Source organism: Stegodyphus dumicola, chromosome 1 (genome assembly GCF_044657685.1).
Source record: "Stegodyphus dumicola isolate Sdum_Otavi_A_Nest chromosome 1, ASM4465768v1".
Taxonomy (NCBI): domain Eukaryota; kingdom Metazoa; phylum Arthropoda; class Arachnida; order Araneae; family Eresidae; genus Stegodyphus; species Stegodyphus dumicola.
Window position 1 is genome coordinate 193,536,507 of NC_140768.1, and position 25,167 is coordinate 193,561,673.

Genomic DNA, 25,167 nt, shown 5'->3' on the forward strand with positions numbered 1-25,167 from the left:
AGAGATCATACATTAATACTTTTTTTGGGGGGAAGGAGAACTATAAAAAATTTACGATTCTTATTTTCAATTTCTAAACAGCAAATTAAATCAAAATTATTTTTCATTATGCATTAACTGCACTGAAGTCAATAAGCATACTTTTAAATGATGACTGATGAAAATTTAGGCTACATAGAAATGTTAAAAACATTAGGCTGCATAAAATTCAAATAACCATACTGAATCATACCCACAGCAATTAAAAATGAAAAAAAAATTTATTTATTAAAAAACGTATCACATTTTGATAGCAAAGTAGTCAAGAAACTAGGATATATATCCTTTCTTGCACTAGAAGGTTGGAAAAGAGATTAAATAGGTAGGAACTTCAATATTTAAAAGGAACTGAAGTTTAAAAAAGTTTCATGAGCATATCATGTTCCTTATAAAAAATTTCAAACACATCACATTCTGCTACCTTTTCACAGTAGTCTTCTGTAAAGCTGGAGAGTTTTTCCCATGATCAATTTTTGTCAAGTTACTATCTAAAATTCTGTATGTTTTATGAACTTCAATGTTAGTGTTATTAGTGTTTAAAAGATATGAATTAAAGTTCTGGAGTGACATATCACTGGAATTCTGTACAGCAGTAGCATTAATTAAGTATTTAGCAGCTCTTAAGAAATGATTTTCATTGAGTTTTTCATTTTTATTGTTCTTTAATACAAGTGATGATTTGGATTGTTTTTTTCCATCTGGATATGGTAATTGATTTGGAGATGTTATAAGTGAGAGATTTAATTTATTCAGCACTCTATCACAAGACGCTTGGACATCCATTACTTGTTTGTATGTGAAACGCTCACGCCAACTAAATGCCATGGCTGTAGTGTTTCTTCTAGTTGAGTATGGATTTTTATCATCAGTTCTTCTACCAACTGTATGAGTTTTCAGAAATCTCTGAACAGATGGAGAAAAAGGCAGCTTCAAAAATTTGAATAATTTTTGAGACTCCAGCTGGGGATTTAATGAAAGATCTTCATAACGTACTTTTATGAAATTTGATGGTTGTTGTTCTTGAAGACTGTCAAATATCTCAATATCTTCAAGCATTTCATGACACAGAACTCCAGAATCAGAACATTCAGTTCCATTACACCAATCTAAACTCCATCTAGAACTTACAATACCTCTGGGATCTCGTGTAAGATACACGACTTTGATTTCCATATCTGGATTATCTTCCAAATAGTTACGTAAATGGCGCATATGAAGACGAGTTACTTTCATCACATGAACAGGTGCCCTTTGGCAAACAGCTGCAACAAATGTAGGACTGAAACATATTTTTGGATTACTGCGACAAGTACTCCATAGAAACAAATTGTGAGCAAATAAAAACTGATTTCGTGGCTTCCGTACCCACTGCAGGTAACTTTTGACTTCTGAAAAGTTACAGTTAAAAACAGCATTAAATAAATTAAAAACATCCGGTATTTTCTCATCTCCAATACGACTGTCATAGGTCATTGAATGTAGAGGTTCAAAATGATAGAATGTTTTCCAGTTCTGCTGCAAGAGATCACCAAAAAATGATGAACCAGCTCTGAAATAAGTTAAAACAATTATTCTGGTTACATTTTTAGAATTTACTAAAGGCATTGACTTTAGTGACTTCATTGGATCAATAGCTGGCCTTCCATGAATAATACTACTTTGCTTAAAAATCTCTTGAATCCGGTCTTGCCTACTAATTAAGTTAACAGATTTTCCACGTTGACTTGAAGGATTTCTACCTAATGGTAACTGTTTAACAGTGACTTTTGCTTGTATACGCTGGGATGTTTCAGACACTGTAGACAATATAGTTTTATTCTTAACAATTTCGTACATTTTTGAAACTTTGGAGATAATTCTTGGATGTGAAGTTGTCGAAATTCCATCTGTTTTAAAATTCATTTTCTTGACAATTCCTGGATGTGTTGTTCTAAATGTTCCATGTGTTTTAAAATTCATTTTGACATCAGGTTTCTTTTTTAAAAGTACACCAAGATTTAATTCTGTAAAAAAAATCATGCAATTAAAATCATATGTTTAAACATATTATTGAATTTTAGAAAATAATACATATACAGTCAAAAGTCGTTAATTCGGACTCGTCGGGACTTCGGCGATTCCAGATTCTCGATTTTTCCGGATTATAGATCATCAGTTTAAACCTGGTAAGATGGCATGCAGAAATTATAAAATTAAAAATATGAAACCGTAATTTATGAAATAAAGAAAAATTATGATCTAAAAGGGTATCAAAATTTACAAAAAGAAAAAGCTTAATATTTATTTGTTAACTTTATTAAACATTTCTTTCAATGTAAGTTGTTTAAGTTGCTTTGTTTCATGTGATATTACTTTCTCTTTAATTCTATTAAACAGACACAATTTCTTGTTTAGTTACAAAGTTCCGCTGTTCAAGTCCTATAATTACTGAGTCGAGAATACCGACTAATTTGTCAATCGAAATTTTTTCGTTTTCAATAACCTCTGCATCACTTTCTTCACTATATTATAATGACGAGGAACTTGATTTAAATCATATCAAAGACGGAGTACATCGAGATGAAGTACTACATTTAGTAAGGAATTATAAGCCAAATAAAATAAAAACATCTGCCCTGAAGATAAGGATAGTGTTGACAGATCAACTTCCAATTCATTGTGTGCCGCGTCGTTTCCCCCCCCCCGCAGAGCAGCATGAAATTGATAAACATATTTCGGAATGATTAGATAATCAAAGGATATGCTTTTATCCATTTTTTGCAGCAATTCCACTTTCTGTTTAATGGACTTCGAAACATACTTTCGCTTTGTAGATCCTTAACATATTAGTAAATATATATCGGAAATTCTATTTGACATAATCGAAAGTTCAAGCTTACTTTTATAAAATTGCTCTAACAGACTGAAAAAAATAATACGCCGGATCAAATTCGAAGATTAAGGAACAACGCAATCTGCAACATTAACTGAATTAGATAAATTTTAGCTTAGCTTTTACCATCCGTTATACATTAAACGCGCATGCGTAAACGTATTATACGCTTGCGCACACGCATATTCGCAGTCGTAAAGATCTTAGGCCCACGTGTAAACGCCTATGCGCACGCGTCAACTCGACGCATGCGCAGAAAGTTTATAGCATGGAGGTCCGGATTGTAGATCATTGCGGATTATGGGTGTCCGAATTAACGACTTTTGACTGTATTACAGTACAAAGTCTCTAATCCCAACGCCCGTTATCCGGAATGATCTATAATCCGGACCTCAAAGCATTACGCATGCACGTAAAGCCAGTAAAGCGTTTACCCATGCGTGCTTCCAATAGTGAAGAAAGTAACAGAAAACATTATTGAAAAAGAAAAAAATTTCGATTGACAAGTTAGTCAGTATTCTCGACACAACAATTCAGGACTTAAACAGTGGAACTTTGTAACTAAACAAGAAATTATATCTTTTTATGGAATTAAAGAGAAAGTATTAGCACAAAAAACGAAGCAACTTAAACAACTTGCACTGATAGAAATGTTTACTAAAGTAAACAAATAAATATTTAACTTTTTTTTTTGTAAATTTTGATACCCTTTCGATCGTAATTTCTCTTTATTTCATTAATTGCGGTTTCATATTTTTAAATGTATAATTTTTGCATGCCATCTTACCAGATTTAAATTGATGATCTATAATCCGGAATCGCTGAAGTGCCGACGAGTCCGGATTACGGACTTTGTACTGCATTAACTATGAGAATGCATACTTATAAAATTTCAAAAAAAAAAAAAAAAAGAAAAAAGTCCAAGTCATTTTATAAGTTACATTTTAAAACTACTGGAATTAAAATGTAAGTATTATCTCATCTTACCATTGGATTAAAAACAATTCTTTAGTACTAAGTAAATTTAAAACTCAATCCAAAATAAAATCTAATCCTGATTTAGTACTATTGATTTAATCCTTTGCTGATCTGACTGGCAGTTTAGTAACAGATATCCTCACTTTAATGCATTGATTTTATAAAAACAATGTATTTTAAATGCGTGGGTAAAAAGGAAATTGTGGAATATGGTTTCAGAAAATAGAATGCAATTTGTTGACCGATGAGTAAATACTGTTTTTTATGAAAGAGAATTGATATTTCCAAGCTAAGGATAGACAGATGACTAATACTGCTCCAAAAGATTTGAATTTTAAATATTATGTAAACTGCAACTTACAAGTTTACATAATATCTCAAGAAATCTATGAGCCTGAAATTATTGAAACATTTAAGAGGAAAAGAAAGTAAACGTAGAAAAATTCAGTTTTAAAAATGAAGAAGATTTAGTTTAAATAGGTACTTTTCTGTTGTGAGCCTGCCACGCATTTTGGTGGGTTTCTTAATTGTAAATAATAGATCTTAGCTATAAGGATAATTTACAAATGGCCCCACACACATCCCAAATTGCGTGCCAGGTGCATAACGGAAAAGTATCCAAAAATATTTGTCACCTCAGATGAAGCAAATGAAGCTTTACAACGTTAAAGAAAGGTATCTGAATACATTTGGCTTGGATATGATTGTTATTATAGTATTCAAATTATTAACGACAATATTGCTATAAGGTGTAAAACAAGGTAGAATTGCATTCAAGATAATTTTTTAAATGAAAAATGTACAGTACAAAGTCTTTAATCCAAAATTCCATAAACCGGAATGATCTATAATCCGGACCTCAAAGCTGCAAACTTTCTACGCATGCGCCTAATACGTTTACGCATTTTATAATTTCTGCATGCCTTCTTACCAGATTTAAATTGATGATCTATAATCCGGAAAAAAAACCTAATCTGAAATCGCCAAAGTCTCGACGAGTCTGGATTAAAGACTTTGTACTGAATATAAATGCAACAGATAATTACAGTCAAAAGTCTTTAATCCGGATTCGACGGAACTTCGGCGATTCCGGATAATCTATCATCAGTTTGAATCTCGTAAGATGGCATGCAGAAATTATAAAATTAAAAATATGAAACCGTAATTTATGAAATAAAGAGCAATTATGATCTAAAAGGTTTCAAAATTTACAAAAAAAGCTTAATATTTATTTGTTTACTTTATTAAACATTTCTTTCAACGCGCGCATGCGGTAAAGCATACGTTACGCATAGTCGAAATTAGAAAGTTGCAATCAGAAAACTATTTGATGTGTATTTGTGATATATATAATGACAGGAATTTGATTTAAATCATGTCAAAGACGGAGTACATCGAAATGAAATACTACATTTAGTAAGGAATTATAAGCGGAATAAAATAAAAACACCTGCCCTGAAGATAAGGATAGTGCTGACAGATCAACTTTCAGTTCATTGCGCGCCACGTTGTTCCCCCCCCCCGCAGAGTAGTGTGAAATTGATAAACATATTTCGGAATGGTTAGAGAATCAAAGGATATGCCTTTATGCATTTTTTGCAGCAATTCCACTTTTAGTTTGATGGATATCGAAACATGCTTTCGCTTTGTAGATCCTTTGGTAGCTCCAGAATCGGAAATTCTTTTTGACATAATCGAAAGTTCAAGGTTACTTTTATAAAATTGCTCTAACAGTCTGCAAAAAATAATAGGCCGGATTCAATTAGAAGATTAAGGAACAACGCAATCTGCAACATTAACTGAAATAGATAATTAGATAATATTAGCTTAGCTTATACCGTCCGTTATACATCAAACGCGCATGCTTAAACGTATTATGCGCATGCGCAGAAAGTTTGTATCTTTGAGGTCCGGATTATAGATCATTCCGGATTATGGACGTCCGGATTAAAGACTTTTGACTGTATTACATACAAACTAAAGTTGGTAAAAGTTACTTATAAGGTGTAAGTAGGCAACTATGTAAAAAAAAATCAAGCTATTAATATTTATCATAACTCCACAAACAGTATCAACATATCAAAAGAAAATAATTCAAAATGCAATTATATGATACATTAAATATTATACATTACTGATGTATAAAGCAATCTGTTTTCACGTCAAAATAATTGCACAAATTCAGCATTGTGCACATTAAACATATCATATGACACATTACTGCTTTCCTATTCATACCTATAGAGATCTATTTCCACTTAAAAAGAAATCACAGAATTATACAAGTGACATTTCACACCAGCAATAGTAAGTAGGGTTACAGATTAAAATCATTATCTAAGAAGGTTATTGCCAAATTTGGATTGCTCTTTCACTATAGCCCACAAAATTTAGAAGTTTGTGATGCTTAATGTTAAGATAAATTTTTGATTAAATAACAATTTTTATAGTCCTTTATATAAATTCTATTTGGCTGTACTTTTATTTTGGTGCTACTTGTTTTTGATAGCCCTCATGATAAACTGCCAAATTATGTAAACCCTATGAAATCATAATAATCTTTTTTCAGTTCAACCATTTATGTAAAAAATAATATTTTTTCTTTCGACATCTGTTTCCCGAATTTCATGAACCATGAAATATCCAAATACTTTTTTTTTTTTTTGCTTTAAACATTGATGTAAAAAACAGTATTTCCGCTTTCACTTTTAACTTCTATCTGCCATAGTAATTCACACTATGACCCTGCAGGGTAATCCATAAATGCATAGGAGTGCGAGATCTTTTCTCAACAGCATGTAACAAGGCATCCCGGATATGCTAAATAATGTCAACGCCGGGGATCTAGGTAGCCAATGACTATATTTAGAGTCAGAAGAGTTTTCCTGGGGCCACTCGGTACCAGCACTTAACATGTAGGGTGTTGCACTGTCCTGCTAGAAATGTTGAAGTTTGTTGGAATGCACAATGGACATGAATGGGTACATGTGATTGGACAGAAAGAACCTAGATGTATCAGGGGTCCCATATCATGCCAACTGCTCACACCCCATACCATCATAAAGTCTCCACCAGGTACAACATGCAAAATTCATGGATTCATGAGGCTATCTCCAAACCCGAACACCCATTCATTTGCCTAACACAATTGGAACAGATTTCCAGACATCAACTATCCAATGGCGGTGTTAGTGGGCCCAGGTGAGGCATAGAGCTTTGTGTCGTACAGTCAACAATAGTACACGAGTGGGCCTTTGGCTCCGAAATCCGATATCAATGATGGTCCGTTGAATAGTTTGCACGCTGGTACTTGTTGATGCCCCAGTATTGAAGTTTGAAGAAGAGTTGTATGTTTGTCATGTTTTAATGATTCTCACCAATTGTCATTAGTCCCATTTCTTCACAAGCTCTTACTGGCCGCAGCAATGTCAAAGATATGACGTTTTACCGGATTCCTGATATTTACGGTACACTCACAAAATGGTTGTACGTGAAAATCCTGATTTTATCATTACCTCAGAGATGCTTTGTGCCAGCTCTTTTTTCACCGACCGTATATCATTACCTCAGAGATGCTTTGTGCCAGCTCTTTTTCACCGACCGTAACACCGCATTCAAATTCACTTAATCTTGATAACCTGCCATTGTAGCAGTAATTAATTTATCTAAAAACTTTGACACTTGTCTTACATAGGTGCTGCCGACCACCGTGCTTTTCTGTGATTAGGTCTATACCTGTTATTTGCATATGTATGTACCAGTTTTTTTTTTGGCTGTTCAGTGTATTTTTAAATTAAACACTAAAAAAATTTTAACAATTTTTAATTTACCATGGAATGAGGAAGATGCCATATTATTTTTCCAGAGAAAAGATATATTACATCTCGATCGAATATGCGTAAATGGCCACGAAATGAAATTACATGCAAGTTAAAGTGAAAGATGCAAAGTGAAAAGTCTTACAAACACACAAACAAAAAAAAAAAAAAAAAAAAAAAGGCATTCATTCCGGCAACTGGTTTAGTGGTTTCAGAATACCATTCCTAACAGCATTGCATTTTAAGATAAAATTTGATTTAACTTTTATTAGTACTTGTCAAAAGACAAATGTCTTCAGTTACAAATTTTTGCAATAAGAATACTCCCTTTGTTTTTGAGCACATTTACATAAGAACAGTCATAATTGAAAATTAAATGTCTATGAAAAGAACCAAACTGCTGATTAGTATTCACAATTTGTGATGATATTTTTTGGTAATTTCCTTCCAAGATTACAAACTTCATGAAAATCAAAACATCATGAGGTGGTTTAGCTGAAAGATGTAGTAAAAAAACAATCATATTTACCACAATTTGCATACAAATATTACTTTTTCTGTTTTGTGTCATAGAAAAATCTAATACAGTCAAAAGTGGTTAAAGTGGGACTTCGGCGATTCCGGATTATCGATTTTTCCGGATTATAGATCATCAGTTTAAATCTCGTAAGATGGCATGCAGAAATTCTAAAATTAAAAATATCAAACCGTAATTTATGAAATCAAGAACAATTATGATCTAAAGGGTATCAAAATTTACAGGAAAAAAAGCTTAATATTTATGTGTTTACTTTATTAAACATTTCTTTCAATGTAAGTTGTTTAAGTTGCTTCGTTTTATGTGATAATACTTTCTCTTTAATTCTATAAACAGACAGAATTTCTTGTTCAGTAACAAAGTTCCGCTCTTCAAGTCCCGTAATTGCTGTGCCAAGAATGCCGACTAACTTGTCAATCGAAATTTTTTCGTTTTCACTAACCTCTCTGTCACCTTCTTCATGTCTTTATCGATTTTTTGCAGCAATTCCACTTTTTGTTTGATGGAAATCGAAACACACTTTCGTTTTGCAGATCCTTTGGGAGCTCCAGCATCGGAATTCTATTTGGCATAATCGAAAGTTCAAGTTTACTTTTATAAAATTGCTCTTACAATCTGCAAAAAATAATAAGCCGGATCCAATTCGAAGATTAAGGAACAACGCAATCATCAACATCAACTGAAATAGATAATTAGATAATTTTAGCTTACACCGTCCGTTATAGAATAAACGCGCACGCAAAAACGTATTCTGCGCTTGCGCACACGCAAATGCGCAGTCGTAAAGGTCTTACGCGCACGCGTAAACGCCTATGTGCATGTGTCAACGCGGCGCATGCTCAGAAAGTTTTTAGCTTTGAGGTCCGGATTATGAGTGTCCGAATTAACGACTTTTGACTGTATATAATAGAAAGAAAATAGGTTGTTGTTATTTATTCCTCAAGATTTGTTCCTCTTGGGAAGGTTTCATATATTTCTTTTTGGTTTGAATTAAAAGTAAGTTACTTAATAGTTCAATATATTACAATAAGTTGAATAAATGCCAGTCTGAACATTTTAAAATTTAGCTGTCAAATTCTCATATTTAACTGTCTGTCTGAATTTCAAACTGACCAACAGAAATTTTTTGTGAATACAAACTTTTAGATTTCAGGCAAAATGTAAGTATAAATTTGATACTTTTCTCAACATTAGTTTTATTTGCATGTTTTTACAAATATCTAGTAAAAAGTTTTTAAATTCAATTAAACAAAGTTTGTTTCGGGTGGAAAAAACAGGCCCCCTTTTTTTTGGGGGGGGGGTAACTGCTGCCCACCAACTACTTTCAAATTGTGCATTGACCCCTGTGCAATGTAAGTTTGAGACCACTGTTATAAAGTATTGTTTTATGTAGTATGTCTTCTTATGTAGCAAAGTTCCATAAAATTCATGGAAATGAGGAAGACAGACTTTATATTTTTCCAAAGAACAATTTGCTTTTGGTGGAAAAAATGGGTACATGTGTTGAAGATAGAATTCAGGATTCTATTAATGTGGTGAATGCAAGAATTTGCAGCAAACATTTTCTATGCAATGATTGTGAAGATGACATGAAAAATCACTTGCTTGGATTGCCGAAAAAGAAACTCCAATACTGTGCCAAGATAGAAAAAAAATCTAAAAGGTATCAGATTTTAAATTACTCCCAAAGGGGTGCTTTTTTAACGTTTTGTGTGTTACCTTTATTTATTAAATATCACATACTTTGCACTTAAACCATAAAATTCAGTTCAATAGCAATGTTGCAAAATACAGTCAAAAGTCGTTAATTCGGACACCCATAATCCGGACCTCAAAGCTAAAAACTTTATGCGCATGCTTTGACACATGCACATAGGCGTTTACGCGTGCGCGCAAGACCTTTTACCACTGCGCATATGCGTGTGCGCAAGTGCAGAATACGTTTTCGCGTGCGCATTTATGTATAACGGACGGTATAATCTAAAATGATCTAATTATCTATTTCAGTTAATGTTGATGATTGCGTTGTTCCTTAATCTTCGAATTGGATCCGGCTTATTATTTTTTGCAGACTATAAGAGCAATTTTATAAAAGTAAACTTGAACTTTCGATTATGTCAAATAGAATTTCCAATTCTGGAGCTCCCAAAGGATCGTACAAAACGAAAGTATGTTTCGATGTCCATCAAACAAAAAGTGGAATTGCTACAAAAAATGGATAAAGACATGAAGAATGTGACAGAGGGGTTAGTGAAAACGAAAAAATTTCGATTGACAAGTTAGTCGGTATTCTCGGCACAACAATTAACGGGACTTGAACAGCGGAACTTTGCAACTGAACAAGAAATTGTGTCTGTTTATAGAATTAAAGAGAAAGTATTATCACATAAAACGAAGCAACTTAAACAACTTACATTGAAAGAAATGTTTAATAAAGTAAACAAATAAATATATAAATATTAAGCTTTTTTTTTTTTTTTTTTTTTTGTAAATTTTGATACCCTTTAGATTATAATTGTTTTCATAAGTTAAGGTTTCATATTTTTTATTTTAGAATTTCTGCATGCCATCTTACGAGATTTAAACTGATGATCTATAATCCGGAAAAATCGATAATCCGAAATCGCCGAAGTCCCGACGAGTCCGGATTAACGACTTTTGACTGTAATTTTAAAATGAGCATATCTTTAGAATTTCCGATACACAGTTCCGCGCGCTGGAGATAAAAAGGTTTCTCCCCCCCCCCCGTAGAGTGTTGCCATTGCTCCCTTTTAAATCGCTGATTTTGTTAATAAAAAATTCGTTAAAGTTTTACAAAATATGAAATCCATAATAAAACAAATTCCAAATTTTGGCTTTCAGATGCCCATGATTCTTTGGGGTAATGCTTCTTCTTCTTTTACTGATTATACTAATTTCATATACTAGAAATGGCCAAACTGTGGATCACGGGCTACTTACAATCCTTTGCCATCTAAATGCGACTTGTTTAGAATAAATGTAGTTTAATTTTTTAAGACAAATGGAATCTTAAATAGAAATCATGTAGGGATATGTTTCTTTAATAATCGCTAATTTAATTTCTAATACTATGTATATAAAAATTTGATAGATTTCAAACTGTCCATATATAGCTAGCTTATCTTCAAAGTAACAAAATACTGGTAATTATGTTTTCTGGTAATTATATTACTTTTTGAACAAGTAATGGTCATCGGAATACATCAATACAAAGTTGATCAAAAACAAAATGCTAATATTTTTATTTAATTAATGACCCTAATATTTTTTGTCTGAAGTTAATTTTACTTCAGGCAGTATCTGCTAACATTCCTGTGTGATCCCATTGTTCACAACAGTTGTGATCCACCTGGAAGATTTGTTATTTGTCGTAAGGTACTACTTTTATTCGGTTCTTGAATAGAGTGAGTAACTACTGAAGAATTTTGTTTCACCTTGCAATCCATATATAGCTCTTTTAATTTATGGAAGAATTTCAAGAGCATTTTATTTTTTTTGGTGGAGTGAACCTTCAGCCTTTTTATTTGACTTCAAAATTAATTTCCTATAGCTAATTAAGTCGGGCATTTTTATGCAATTGCTTCACAGATTTCACAACTATTCACAATAATATGTTTAATGAACACTTTTCGCACATGAAACTCTTATATTTCGTAATAATTCTTTGGTTATCCTAGGAAGAGATCATAATTTATTTCACCAACGGTTGTGCATGCTGAAATATTTGGAGTCATGAAAAGAATCGCTAATTTGACGATGATTTAAATTTTAGTCAAAATTTTTTATTCCCATTTTATCAAATATTGTTATTCCAGACAAAGATAGTTCACCTTGACCATCAAATCTTCATATCAATAACACTGCATCAATCAATGAGGGCTCAACAAAATACAAACGTCTGTCTTCTCCAAAGTTTCTGTCAAAACCGGCATATTGATATTGGTGGAATCTGATATTTTCTCGTATCTTTCGACTTCTCGTTTGATTACCTTTAGCTATAGTGTAGGATTTGGTGCATCTTTGATTGGCAATAAATTTTGTTCCATTTTTGTGAAGAAACTCCATTTCTGGTTACCATGATAGTTTTAACCTGGTTTTAGCTTCCTGTTAAGTGAAAATAAATGATGTGTACAAGTTAAGGCAGTGCACAATCCAGTGTTTGTGCAATTCTCTGATTTTTTTTAAGTGGAAATAGATCAATGTGTAGATGGACAATCAGTTTGTGCAATTTTTTTACTTCTTATTTTGGTATTTATTCTTTGACATCTTGAAATTGTGCCTTCCTGGCGCCAATCTTGACACCAAACAACAACCGTCAAAAAAAAAAAAAAAAAAAACAAGATGACCCAATTGTCAATGTTTACCTTACCTTCTTTCTTTCTATCTCCCATTACTAGGTTAGTGGCCAGTAAATATTGCACTAGGTTAGAGGCATTTTGCTGCCGGTACATATATCAAAAAATTTTCACCATATTTTTTTATTTCTTGTTTGATTACCTTCTTTGTTTCTACCTCCCAGATAGATGGGGACGTGGGGATATAGATAGTAATATGGGGGATTTTATCCCATATTACTGTCTTTTTACAGCTGCATCGGCTTTGATGCCAGCATTACACTTCTTTTAATCTGTTGATATTTTTTGTCTTCTAATTTTCGATCATCATATACTTCTGACATATCCTTTATGAAAGCTTAGTAGCCAAATGAAAAGCTGTACAATGATCCCCTGCATGATCACTACAAATTTTATGCAATAATGTGAAATTTTGCTTCCATAAACGCTTATTTTTAAAGTCTGATCTTTTAGTTTCTAAAGTAACCTTTGCCTACAGACTCCATTTGAGATTTATTTTCTGTACATAGGTTAGGTAACTCAATGGAGAGTTGTACTATCTAACCGTTAGGCTGACAATTTATTTTAAACTTTCTTTTGGGTTATTTTACTTCGAAATTCTAGATGAGACGGTAAGTTGTTTGACTGCCTTTATGGGTCCAAGAGTTAGAATACGGTGGATCTATACACCTATTTGTCAACAGATTAGGAACTAAATTATTGTGCAGACGTCTGCCATGTTACAAAAGGCCTCCATATCAAACATCTGTATATGACCATAGAAACATGAAGAATTACGTGTCCATTTTACATCTGCATTTGCAAAATAAATTCATTATACAATCAAAAGTCTTTAATCCGGACTCGTCGGGACTTCGGCAATTCTGGATTGTAGATCATCAGTTTAAATCTGGTAAAATGGCATGCAGAAATTATAAAATTAAAAATATGAAACCCTAATTTATGAAATAAAGAGCAATTATGATCTAAAGGTTATCAAAAATTAAAAAAAAAAAAAAAAAAAAAAAAACCCTTATATTTATTTGTTTACTTTATTAAACATTCCTTTCAACTTGCACATGAATAAAGCATACATTACGTGTTGTCGAAATTAGAAAATTGCAACCAGAAAACTATTTTTGTGTATTCATGATATTTATAATGACAAGAAATTTGATTTAAATCATATCAAAGATGGAGTACATCAAGATGAAATACTACATTTAGTAAGGAATTATATGCCGAATAAAATAAAAACATCTGCCCTGAAGATAAGGATAGTGCTGACAGATCAACTTTCAGTACATTGCGTGCCACGTCGTTCCCCCCCCCCTCTCGCAGAGTAGTGTGAAATTGATAAACATATTTCGGAATGGTTAGAGAATCAAAGGATATGCCTTTATCCATTTTTTGCAGCAATTCCACTTTTTGTTTGATGGACATCGAAACATGCTTTCGCTTTGTAGATCATTTGGCAGCTCCAGAATCGGAAATTCTTTTTGATGTAATCGAAACTTCAAGCTTACTTTTATAAAATTGCTCTAACAGTCTGCAAAAAATAATAAGCCGGATCCAATTAGAAGATTAAGGAACAACACAATCTGCAACATTAACTGAAATAGATAATTAGATAATTTTAGCTTAGCTTATACCATCCATTATACATTAAACACGCATACGTAAACGTATTATGCGCACGCGTAGACGCATATGCGCATGCGTCAACGCATAAATTTATAGCTTTGAGGTCCAGATATAAACGTATTATGCGCACACGTAGACGCATATGCGCATGCGTCAACGCATAAGTTTATAGCTTTGAGGTCCGGATTATAGATCATTCCGGATTAAAGACTTTTGACTGTAGTAGTGATAGGTATGTTTTCTTTCTGTAACATAAGTTTTGATTTGCAATGTACTTGAAAGACAGCTCAACCTTAAACAGCTAGGTTGAAGAATTCGGCTGGTAGACGATGGAATATGTGCTCAACAAGCATTTGTATAGCCCGGCATGAACTAGAGTACAAAGTCCAAAATTGGGACGTCCAATATCCGCAATGATCTAAAGTCCGGACCTCAAAACTACCAATCACGTTTTTCTCATAGGCTTTACGCATGTGCATTTAATCCCCCCTCCACACATAATAAAACATCTGGAGAGCCCCGATTTTTAATTTCACTTTGACACTAAATAAAATACCTTGCTATTGAAAAAACAATCATTTTAGCATAAATTTGTATGATTAGCAATTTGGCTCCGTTGCTGCGTATCTGCTTGGCACACATCTGAAACCGAAACAGTCCACATAGATTGATTGCTGATCTGATGCCAAACTGGCAAATCATTTATTATACTTTCCTTCCGCAAGTTTATCAACACATGACTTTTGAGTAATGACTCATGTAGTGATGCCTAAACAATTTTTTTTTTAGTGTTAGTAATTGAATAATAAAGGCGTATGGTAACCTTTTATGTTGACATTACGCTTGCCAATGATTACAGATTTAAGTTAAATGCGCTAAAAATTGTTGCTGAGGAAAAGTTTAACAAAATCTTCTTCCCATATGCTAAAAATAGATTTTGTAGATGATACTCATTACAAGATTGCATTTAAGACTATTTGAATTAAGAATAACTGATTTGTTATACACATAAACCCAGAACCAATGCTCATATGGCCCCCACCAGGTCGAGAATTTAGGACCCACAGGAGACTGCGGCAGTAAAATATTTAGCGCTGGCCCTCAATAAGGCTTAAATATATGTGGGAATTTATTTATTTAGAACTCTGATAAGCCTTAAGCATGTACAAGAAATAGGTATAAGTATAGTAAATAACTGCTGGCTCAAGGACATATTAGTCAAGCTTGTGATACATTGCGATCTATGGGCGATGTATTATACACACCTGGAATTATCTCAGTTTTAGTTACACTTTATTTAAACTTAGAGGACAAAGATTCTGCCATCTCCATGTTCAGGCTTAATTGTCTCGGTGCGCGATAGAAGCAAGATAAAATTTAACGGAACTTGTCATTAGTCGCCATCGGATATCACAAAACAAAGGTGAAATTTTCCAATTAACAGATTTGGTAAAGAAAAGTGGAGAAGCAGTAATAAATGGATATGATATAGAAGAAGTTTTTTATTGTAATGACAATGCTCATCAATCAATCAATGAATGGCAAAATCTATAGTATGGCTCTAGATCCAGAAAATACCGCTACCGAAGTGAAGAAAGCGACAAAGAAGTTACTGAAAATGAAACAATTTCGATTGACAAATTAGTTGGAATTCTCAACACATCAGTTACAGGACTTCAACAATGTAACTAAACAAGAGATTATGTCTGTCTACAGAATTAAAGATAAAGTATTAGCACAAAAAACAAAGCAACTTAAACAACTTATATTGAAAGAAATGTTTAATAAGGTAAACAAATAAATATTAAGCTCTTTTTTGTAAATTTTGATACTCTTTAGATCATAAATACCTCATTATTTCATAAATCACGATTTCTTATTTTTAATTTTATAATTTCTACATGTCATCTTACTAGATTTAAACTGATGATCTAATATGCGGAAAAATCCCAAATGCGGAATCGGACATCGACGAGTCCGGAATTCGGACTTTATACTGTACTAGATTTGTAAGCGATAGGTACGTATGTTCAGAATTATCATAACGATTGAAAAAGTAGTTTCAAGAATTTTCAATGATATGCATTAACTTTGTTATCTATGTCCAAAATTATCGAGATGATTCGTGAGATAGTTTCAAGAATTTTCCATGATGCTCCTGAACTTCCATTATTCTATGTCCATAATTATTGGATGATTTGAGAATTTTCAATGATGTGCAGTGTACTGATTACTAAAAAATTCTGGCAGATTCTGCTGGATGCCATGCTGAAATTATTCAAGTACCACTGAAATTGCAATCATATTCTTTTTTTTTTTTTTTTTTTTTTTTTTTTGTGGTGAGTTCTTCTATACTGGGCATCAGTAAAAGCAGTAATTCCAAAGTTTTTGAAAAAATGTTTAATGATTTCTTAGATTAGGATGCAAATATTCGAATAATCTCAGTATGTTGGTCTTTATGTTAATTGTGTGAAGAAAAAAATTACTTTTTATGCAAAACCTAAACAAGTTAATAGCTTAATTTTAAATAAATATTCTTCCGTGAAGAACAGTTTCTCTTTAGTGCGCATTGACATGTACCATTTAAGACTCTCTAAAAGACTGCTCATGAGCGAAAAAAAATTCCACTCAATATTCTTTTAAATAATGATTTGTAATTTACTCAAATAACATTTTCTATGTAATTGTAAACCAATGAATATGTTTCTAATTAATTTAATTTCTCCTAAAATAAAACAACAATAATTGTAAACGGAGAGGTATGGAGGAAATAAGAAGAAAATATTTGGTTTCTCTACCTGAAGAAAATACACTCAGATGCCCAGTACAAGAGTTACAAATTTTTATTTTCTTGGGACTGATCACTAAACAGTAGATATAAAATGCATTCATTCATATTTATATGTAATCATGTAAATCACATATTCATTAATTTACTTCAAAAGTTTCTTTATATTCAAAATCTATCTTATTATTTTAAAAATAATATAAATTTGGACTTGTGGCTCTCGAACGTTCATAAAGTCTATGATGTGGCTCCCATCATCTTGAAATTTGGCTGTCCCAGGAATATACAATAATACCATATTTGCAAAATATAATTAGAAAGTGTTTTAAAGAAATTTTTGCTATTTCATTGTGATTCACTTTGCTAGCCAGATAAATTATCTAATTTTACAATTTGGAAATAAATTAAATGTCTTAGGCCCCTTTAATTAAGAGTTTTTTATTTTGATAGAATGCTATTTTTTTCATAGGAAAAACAATGACAATTTTCTAATTAAAAGAGAAATCCATCAACATACAAATTAAAAAACTAGCAACCTTAGTTTGACAAAAATCTTTTGCTCATGAAGAAGACAGACCTATGTCAGATTGCCCTCAAAATCGATAAAGTTTATTTGAAATTTTGTTCAATCTAAAGTTACTTTTTGTAATTTTAAATAATAAAATGACTAGAATAAAATCGGAATGTTTACACAATTTCATTTACTAACACAGTTTGCATATACAGTCAGTCAGCTGTGTTACGTGAGTAATATGCTGGTAATTTTCGAATGTTATAAGAGCAAGATGTTCACCTCATAAGACTCCTTAGCAAGGTTGAAAACGAGTGCAAGGTGCAAATTACTAAACGATACATTACACACAATAATGCTAAAAATTAAAAAAGAATTTTTAAACTAGTATAAAAACACATCTAATTCAATTTCTAAGTAAATCCATCCAAAATCAAATAAATCTATTAAAGAATTTTGAAAGAAAATTAAATTCTTATACTTCAGACTTTCTAAAATTGAATATAAACTAAAAAGAATGTATTATCTTTCAACTTAAAATCCTTCTCTCTCTACAGAAAATAAATATTATAGAAAACTACAAACAAATAATAATTTAAAACAGTTATCAGAAATAATACAATAACCTTGCCTATTAAAGTTCCATATAGAGCTTTCAAAATTTCAAACACAGCATTTTGAGATCTAAAAAAGATATTAATTTTTACCTTTCATACTTGGGCAAATTTTAAGTGAATCCACAAAACACATATTTTAATCTTTGACACAAATTCCGTAACAGAATAATGATTTATTTATTCTCTTTGTTTTGTATCACTGTAGCATTACAAAGAATTTTTAATGTTTAAGAGTTCACCAGCGTGTTTTTTTCTTTTTCTTTTGGCCTCCTTTCATTTGACGAGGTCCTTGGACATTGGGAGAGGTAGGTGTAACTGACACTCCAGGTGACGGTACATTGGATGCTGAAGATTTTGTTACTTCTTCAGAACCAGCCATTGCACCTTGTGTACCTTTACCTATAGCAGCACCTCTTTTATCTTTCTTCTTTTTATATGTAGAACGCTCTCGTCGTGGTAACCATCGCTCAGGATCAGGATCAACAGATGGATCATAATTCTTAGGTAATTTTCCTTTCTTATGGCGTTTCTTTTTCTTCTGTATAAGACCATCGCCACTATCTTGTTTACCAGATGGAGGCTCAGACTTCCCACCTTTCTTAATATACTTTGCTCCCATAGTCCAACTGGTAGATTCAAGATTGTCAACATCGACTTTGAGAGTCATCTCGGAAACTGGAGGCAGCTGTTTACTTACTTCTTTAGCTTTCTCAGGATCAAACTGTGAATAAGCAGAAATTAGATGGGCCAAAGTTTTTAAATCACCAGGATTATCTTTTCTTAATTCTTCCAGCAACTTAGCAGCTTCTTGAGGATGTCCATTTTTCAATTCTAATTTAGCAGCCTCTCGAATCAGGATACTTAGAGCAGAATTTTTTGGATTGTTTTTCCTATACCAACTGATAGAAGACTTTAATATGGATATGGCAGAATCTTTGTCCTCTAAGTTTAAATAAAGTGTAACTAAAGCTGAGATAATTCCAGGTGTGTATGATACATCACCCATAGATCGCAATGTATCACAAGCTTGACTAACATGACCTTGAGCCAGCAACAATTGTGCAAGGGTAAATGAAAGTATAATAGACTGTTCTGGATGTGATGCAGCAAATTCCTTTAATACATCAACAGCTTTCTGGACTTTCTTTTCCTTGCAGTGTAAAGCTGCTAACAAAAGCGCTGCATCAGCAGCAATGGATGGGAAATTTTTAGAGAATGCTTGAATACTACGGCGGCATTGATCAATCTGATTTGTATGAAGGAGAAGTAAAATATTGTTCATTGCTATCATTTGGCGTTGCTTAGACGTCAATTTTGATTCCAAATTATCGGCAGTGGCAGTTTTAATCTTCTTCTTTGAATCAAATACATTTTGATCCTTATTTATGGTTACAATATTGTTTGAAGCAACAGCAGCTACGGCTGCATCTGAAGGCTTGTTCTTTAAAACTTGATTGTATATTTTTAAAGCTTTATCATTTTTATTAAGCAATTGTAAGACATATCCATGTTGCACTCTAATCACTCCAAGTTCAGCTTCAATTTCTTCTTCCGTAGCATCATTTTCTTCCAGGGTTTTCTTACACAGCTCCTCGGCGGCCTTAAGTTTCTCAATAGCTAAACTATATTCTCCTTGGCTGATAAGTATGCAGGCACTGTTATAACAAAGTTCATAAGTATGTTCTCGTAACTGTGGAGCCTTCTTAAAATCCTTTTCTTTATCAGCATATAAATAACACACAACAGCTGATAAATTAGTTTCCCTTTCTTCTTCAAAATCATCTTCGGAATTCTTTATTAATTCCTTATACATTTCGAAACATTCTTCGTACTTTTCTAATCGATACAAAACTTGAGCAAGTAATTCTTTTTCTCTCCAACTAGGATTATTAACAGATTTCAATGCTTCGTAAGCTTCCGATATTCTGTTCAATCTATATAAACAATATGCTCGTTCAAATTGTGAATCACTTACGTGTTTTTCCAAAGTCTTTAAAGCATCTTCAAACTTGTTCAGGTGAATGAGGCAGACAGCTTTGCAATGATAAGCTTTTTTATCCTCTTTATCTTCCTGCAGTATTTTGTTCACAATTTTCAATGCTTTATCAAACTCACCACTGTCACCAGCTCGAACTAAATCCGAGTAAAGAGCTGTTAAATTAACATTAGCGGCTGCCATATCGCTACACAACAGTTAAGCCTTTTAAAACTCGATCAGTCTATTCCAAAATTTCCACCTAAATGAAACCGGAATAGAAACGTGGCATACAAAAGTCACTCTGCCTATTTGCATGTGCCGCCATCTAGTAAGAAGAATATAAACTAATCAAGTACCTCCAAATAAAAAACATGTTTAAATATAAAAAATTTTAAAAGATTAAAAAGATTAATTATAAATGATAGACAAATGTACATCATTATTTCTCATTTTAACCATTGAAATACTTTACATGTTAAATAAATTTCAACAATTGTAAAGTAGACGAAAATTATTGCAAAATTTTTACATTATTATTTTTTTGGTGTTCCCTTTATCTGATCAGTAACAAAATGTCTAACAACTATTTTCAAAGTTATTGCAAAATATACGTATGTTTTTTTAATTCCTTGTCTCTTTTTCTCTCATCAATAAGAAATTTTCCCAAATTTTAAAGTGATTCTGATGTGTATTTTTGAAACACATTCTTTTTATTAAAAAATTTGAGGTGGACACCACATGATTTCCTCTAACGGCCTATTAAATATTCTTTTTAGAACAATAACCTGGTATTAAATATTATTTGATATTTACAACAACAAACCGATATTAAATATTGTGAGATATTTAATGTTAGACTAACCACATACATAAACTGTTATTATAGATGTAGTTAGATTTCGTTAATAGTCGAGAATTAATTTTATTTAAATTTGACATTTCTTAAACATGAATACATTCGTCATTTAAAAGACTTATGTAACTGGAAGTATATGACCAAGGATTGCGAAAATATAGACCGGGTAAGGGAATGGGCATTACAAATATGACAAAAAATAAACTGATATTGGATTTACAACAATAAACCGATATTAAATATTATAAGATATTTTCAACAATAAAACGGATATTAAATGTTGTTAGACTAACATATATAAACTGTTATTGTATATGTAGTTAGATTTCGTTATTTGTGGATTTTTTTTTTAATTTCACATTACTAAAACATGAATATTTTTATCATTTAAAACAGTTATGTAACTGGAAGTACTATATGATTACGACCAAAGACTGCGAAAATAAAGACCAGGTAAGAGAATAGATATATAAATACCGCTAGTATTGTTGTTTGCAATAGAAAAAAAAAAAAAGAAAGTGCACAACTGGATGTTAAGTCCCATATATAAAATTTGAACGTTCTTACGCCTAATCAAAGATGCAAAAATCATACCTACGTACAGACAAAGCCAACTTATACTCAATTTATACATTTACCGTATACGCTCATGTAATGTTCGTACCCCAGCTTTACAGATGAAATTTATGAAAAAAAAAAAAAAAAAAAAACACACACACACAATGTCCGCACCCCAAAAACTAAAGAATTTCTTAAAAAAAAATTTTTTTTAACATCGCCTTTTTCCCTTCAGTCAATAAACATCTTTAAAGAAAGAATATGCATTTGTTTTGTCTTTGGTTGGCGCAAGGATGGAAAGCAGAGACTTTCCTTGCATTCTGGTGCAGCTGTTATTCAGTCATAACATCGGCCCAAGGCCCAAGGCGTTTGACTTCCGGAGTACCTTTGCAACTTAATGCAATTACCTCCACAACATCGATAAGGAAACTGAGTTGGATAAGAATAAGCAATGGCTAAAGGAGAGATGAACAAACCATTAAGGGTTTATATAGAAAGAAATGAATAAGGAGTCCGCATATGGGACGAGCAATTCTCTCTGCTTTCAACTTGTAATTTAAGATTGAAAGAGAGAAAGGAGTTAGTTGAGGCGAATTCCGGAACGCATTGCGTTTATGGAATCGGAAAGGTTGGAAGACAATCAGCCGGGAAACATAATTTTCCAGGGCTTGGGAAAGGTAATATTAGGTAATACGGACAGCCGCAGTGATAGCTAATGCCTTGGGGATGAGCGAGGGGGGAAGAGTCTTACGACTAAAACTGAATCCAGGGAAGAAGGAGCGAAGAGGAGGGGGGGGAGAGTCTATTCAGGAAGGCGAAAAGTTCTCCGACCGCCCGTGGCGAGAGGAGAATAGGAGCAGCTACTGGAGCGGAAAAGAACCGTGAGGAAAGTTAACTGTGAAAAAGACGGAGAAATTATTAGATGAGGAATTAAAGGGACAGAAATAGAGCAAAGGAAGGGAGTAAGGGGAATTAAGGAAGCGAAGATTTAAATTTAATTATTGAAGAAGGTCTTGTAGTGATGAAATGCAAGCTTGTGATACCTGTGCGAAAATAAAGAATTGATAAGTTGTATTAGGTAAGAGGGAGCACTGCAGGAATGATTATAGAGTAGCGAAGCTATTGCAATATTGTTTAAGTCTAAATTTTAATGGATTTAATAGTAGTTAAATAATTAAACTATTGCTGCTATTTTTTAATAATTTACTTTAATGTTAAAAGTCTGGTCCGTGATATGTGAAAAGGTGAGGTCCTGATAAATGGGGGGAGGTCATGTTTAGTGGTACAGATGTGGGTCGCGGTAAACGAGGCCAGATTAGGTCTAGCGGGCAGTGATGTAAAAAAGAGAGTTAATTAAGGGTCGCCGGGTTAGGCCCGTGAAGTGCTGGTTAAAGTTTAGTTTTAAGAATTAGAAAGAATTCCTAGTCAAGTATCATAACATCGGTGAGAGCAATCCACTCGGCAGACGCAATAATAAATAAAGGCAGTCCAAACAGATTTTCACTACACTGGTTTCCAGGAAATACTGTTTTGTAATGAAATTACTCCCCCCTCCTTCCTCCTTGAAGCATTCGCATATTCAAGTCTTTTCTTTTCATTCATAGTATCATTTGGAATTCGTGGTAGTTAGCAAGCAGCGTGGCAAAAAACGTTCGCCGTACGTCAGGGATGTCAAACTCATAGGTACACTTGGGCCAAACAAACAAGGTTTAACTTTAGGCTGGCCAAAAAAAAAAAAAAAATTATATTCATAGAAACGTAGATTTATTTCGAATAATACAATAATAAACATATATATATATTTATATAGAAAAGAACAAGAAAAATTTAATGTTTACGTCCTGATACTTGACATCTCTTCTCTGCTATTATCTTTCCTATTTCGGGAGAAATTTTGTTTGCAGTGATAACTTTCAACGCTGACCCAAGGTGAGCATCATTAATACGGTTTCTAACAGGAGAATTATTACCTTTCATGACTGAAAATAACTGCTCGCACCGATAAGTGCTACCAAGCATGGAAATAATTTCATATGCGAATTTTCGAGTATTTTCAAACCTGGCTGGTAAATATTTGTAAAATTCAGGCACGCCCACTTCAATGAATTTTGCTTTCAAATTTGAGTTGCATTGAATCTCGATCACCTCCATTTGCATATGGCTAGGTATTGAGTCAATACTTATTGAGAAAAATCGAAGAAAAAAAAAAAAAAATTTGTCTTCGAGGGAACTAAAATCATTAAACCTCGTTTCAAATTCAGTTGTGTAACAGACCTATTTAAGTGTAGTTGAACTATTTTATTCACGCCATGAACTCATGAACTGTAACCGAACTATTTTATTTAAACGCCATCTCGTGGCGATATGAAAAAACGTCAGTCGACCTCCAGCCGACATGATGATAGCTTACTATGTTATGTTATTCTCAATGTTTGATGTTCCATTTCGTTTATGTTTCATTTTTATATATATTTCTTTTGTTTGTAACCGTTCCTGTGTGCTCTGTTAATAAATCCTTTTAAAGCTAGCCGGCATTAGTGTCTATTGAGGAACGGCTACATCACATTGGCGCCCAACTAAATTTGAATCCAAAATGGCGCAACAAAATGTTTAGAATTTCTGTTTGGCTTTAACAAGCTCTTACTCCCGAATTTAACTTTTAGTTGCTGGAGATCGGCTCAGTTTCTTTTCAGGTGTGGACTACTGGTCAAATATTCTGGAAACGAATTCTGGAATTAAAATTGTCATACCGTGCTGCTAGCACATCGAATCATCAACTGGACAATATCAACGGAAAAGATAAGTTTCGTTTACATTATCGTTTAATCTGAGTTTAAAGTTCTTTTAAACTGATTATTTATTATAAGCTGCTTCTTAAAGCAAATGTAAATTCCTTACTGAAATCTGATTTATTGATATTACATAAGAGTATTAAACGAAAGCAAACGGCTTTCTGTTAACCAAACGTTATTTCTTGAATTGTAATTTGTTATTTTAAAATGTTAATGCGCATAGTAAATTAATTTGTAGATAATATTGTTTCACTGAATACATGTTTTGATGTTAAAAGTTTGAATATATTCATTGACGTTGTTCATTAGAATTTATTAGTTTCGCTTCTGACATACAGCAGCAGATGTTTTCCCCCCGCGGAAATGTTTAGACTAGCGATGATTTATGATGTGTTTACGTCAAATCTTTTATTATTTTTATTTCCTTTGAGTGCTGTTGTTCGTTATTAAATATTTTATTCTACATAAAATAAAATATTGTACTTGTTGATTTATCTTTCGACGAACATTTTGAGATGATGATTATAGTATAATACTTTAAGAAAATACGATTGTTTTCCTTTAATGAATGCATGTCTTGGAAATATTTCTTGAAGCGAAAGAAAGTAATTATGAATAAAATCGAATGACTATTTAAATGAAGTAAAAGAGTTACTAAGTGTGTGTTGCTTAATCAGCTTAATATTTTGTTAAGATTAAGATTTTGAAGAATTCAGCTTAAATATAAAAGCTTATGGTAAGACATTTATGTATGTTTTGCTAAGTAGTAAACAATTTTTGAGCAATTTATTATATGTTATTTTCTTGATACAAGTTGAATTTA

The 25,167-nt window shown here is 32.6% G+C and overlaps 2 protein-coding genes across 10 annotated transcripts in view; both read right to left on the minus strand.

Annotated features, from left to right (window-relative positions):
- Positions 1–241: 241 nt before the first annotated feature.
- The window catches only part of LOC118199605 (carbohydrate sulfotransferase 1-like), a 190,080-nt gene continuing 165,154 nt past the window's right edge, over positions 242–25,167 (minus strand). For all 9 annotated transcript variants that reach the window (XM_085824396.1, XM_085824388.1, XM_085824422.1 and 6 more), the window contains one exon: positions 242–2,042. In XM_085824396.1, the coding sequence (XP_085680522.1) occupies positions 457–2,042 (1,586 nt within the window). In that variant the 3' untranslated portion in view covers positions 242–456. The remainder of the gene's footprint in view (positions 2,043–25,167) is intronic.
- Srp72 (signal recognition particle 72) lies at positions 18,314–20,423 on the minus strand. The gene has a single exon (XM_035371503.2). It carries the CDS (start codon positions 20,337–20,339, stop codon positions 18,396–18,398), a length of 1,944 nt encoding a protein of 647 aa, XP_035227394.1. The 5' UTR covers positions 20,340–20,423; the 3' UTR covers positions 18,314–18,395.

What these genes read in the sequence shown, in the direction of transcription:
- Srp72 (XM_035371503.2), bottom strand. Translation starts at nt 20,339, where the DNA reads ATGGCAGCCGCTAATGTTAATTTAACAGCTCTTTACTCGGATTTAGTT.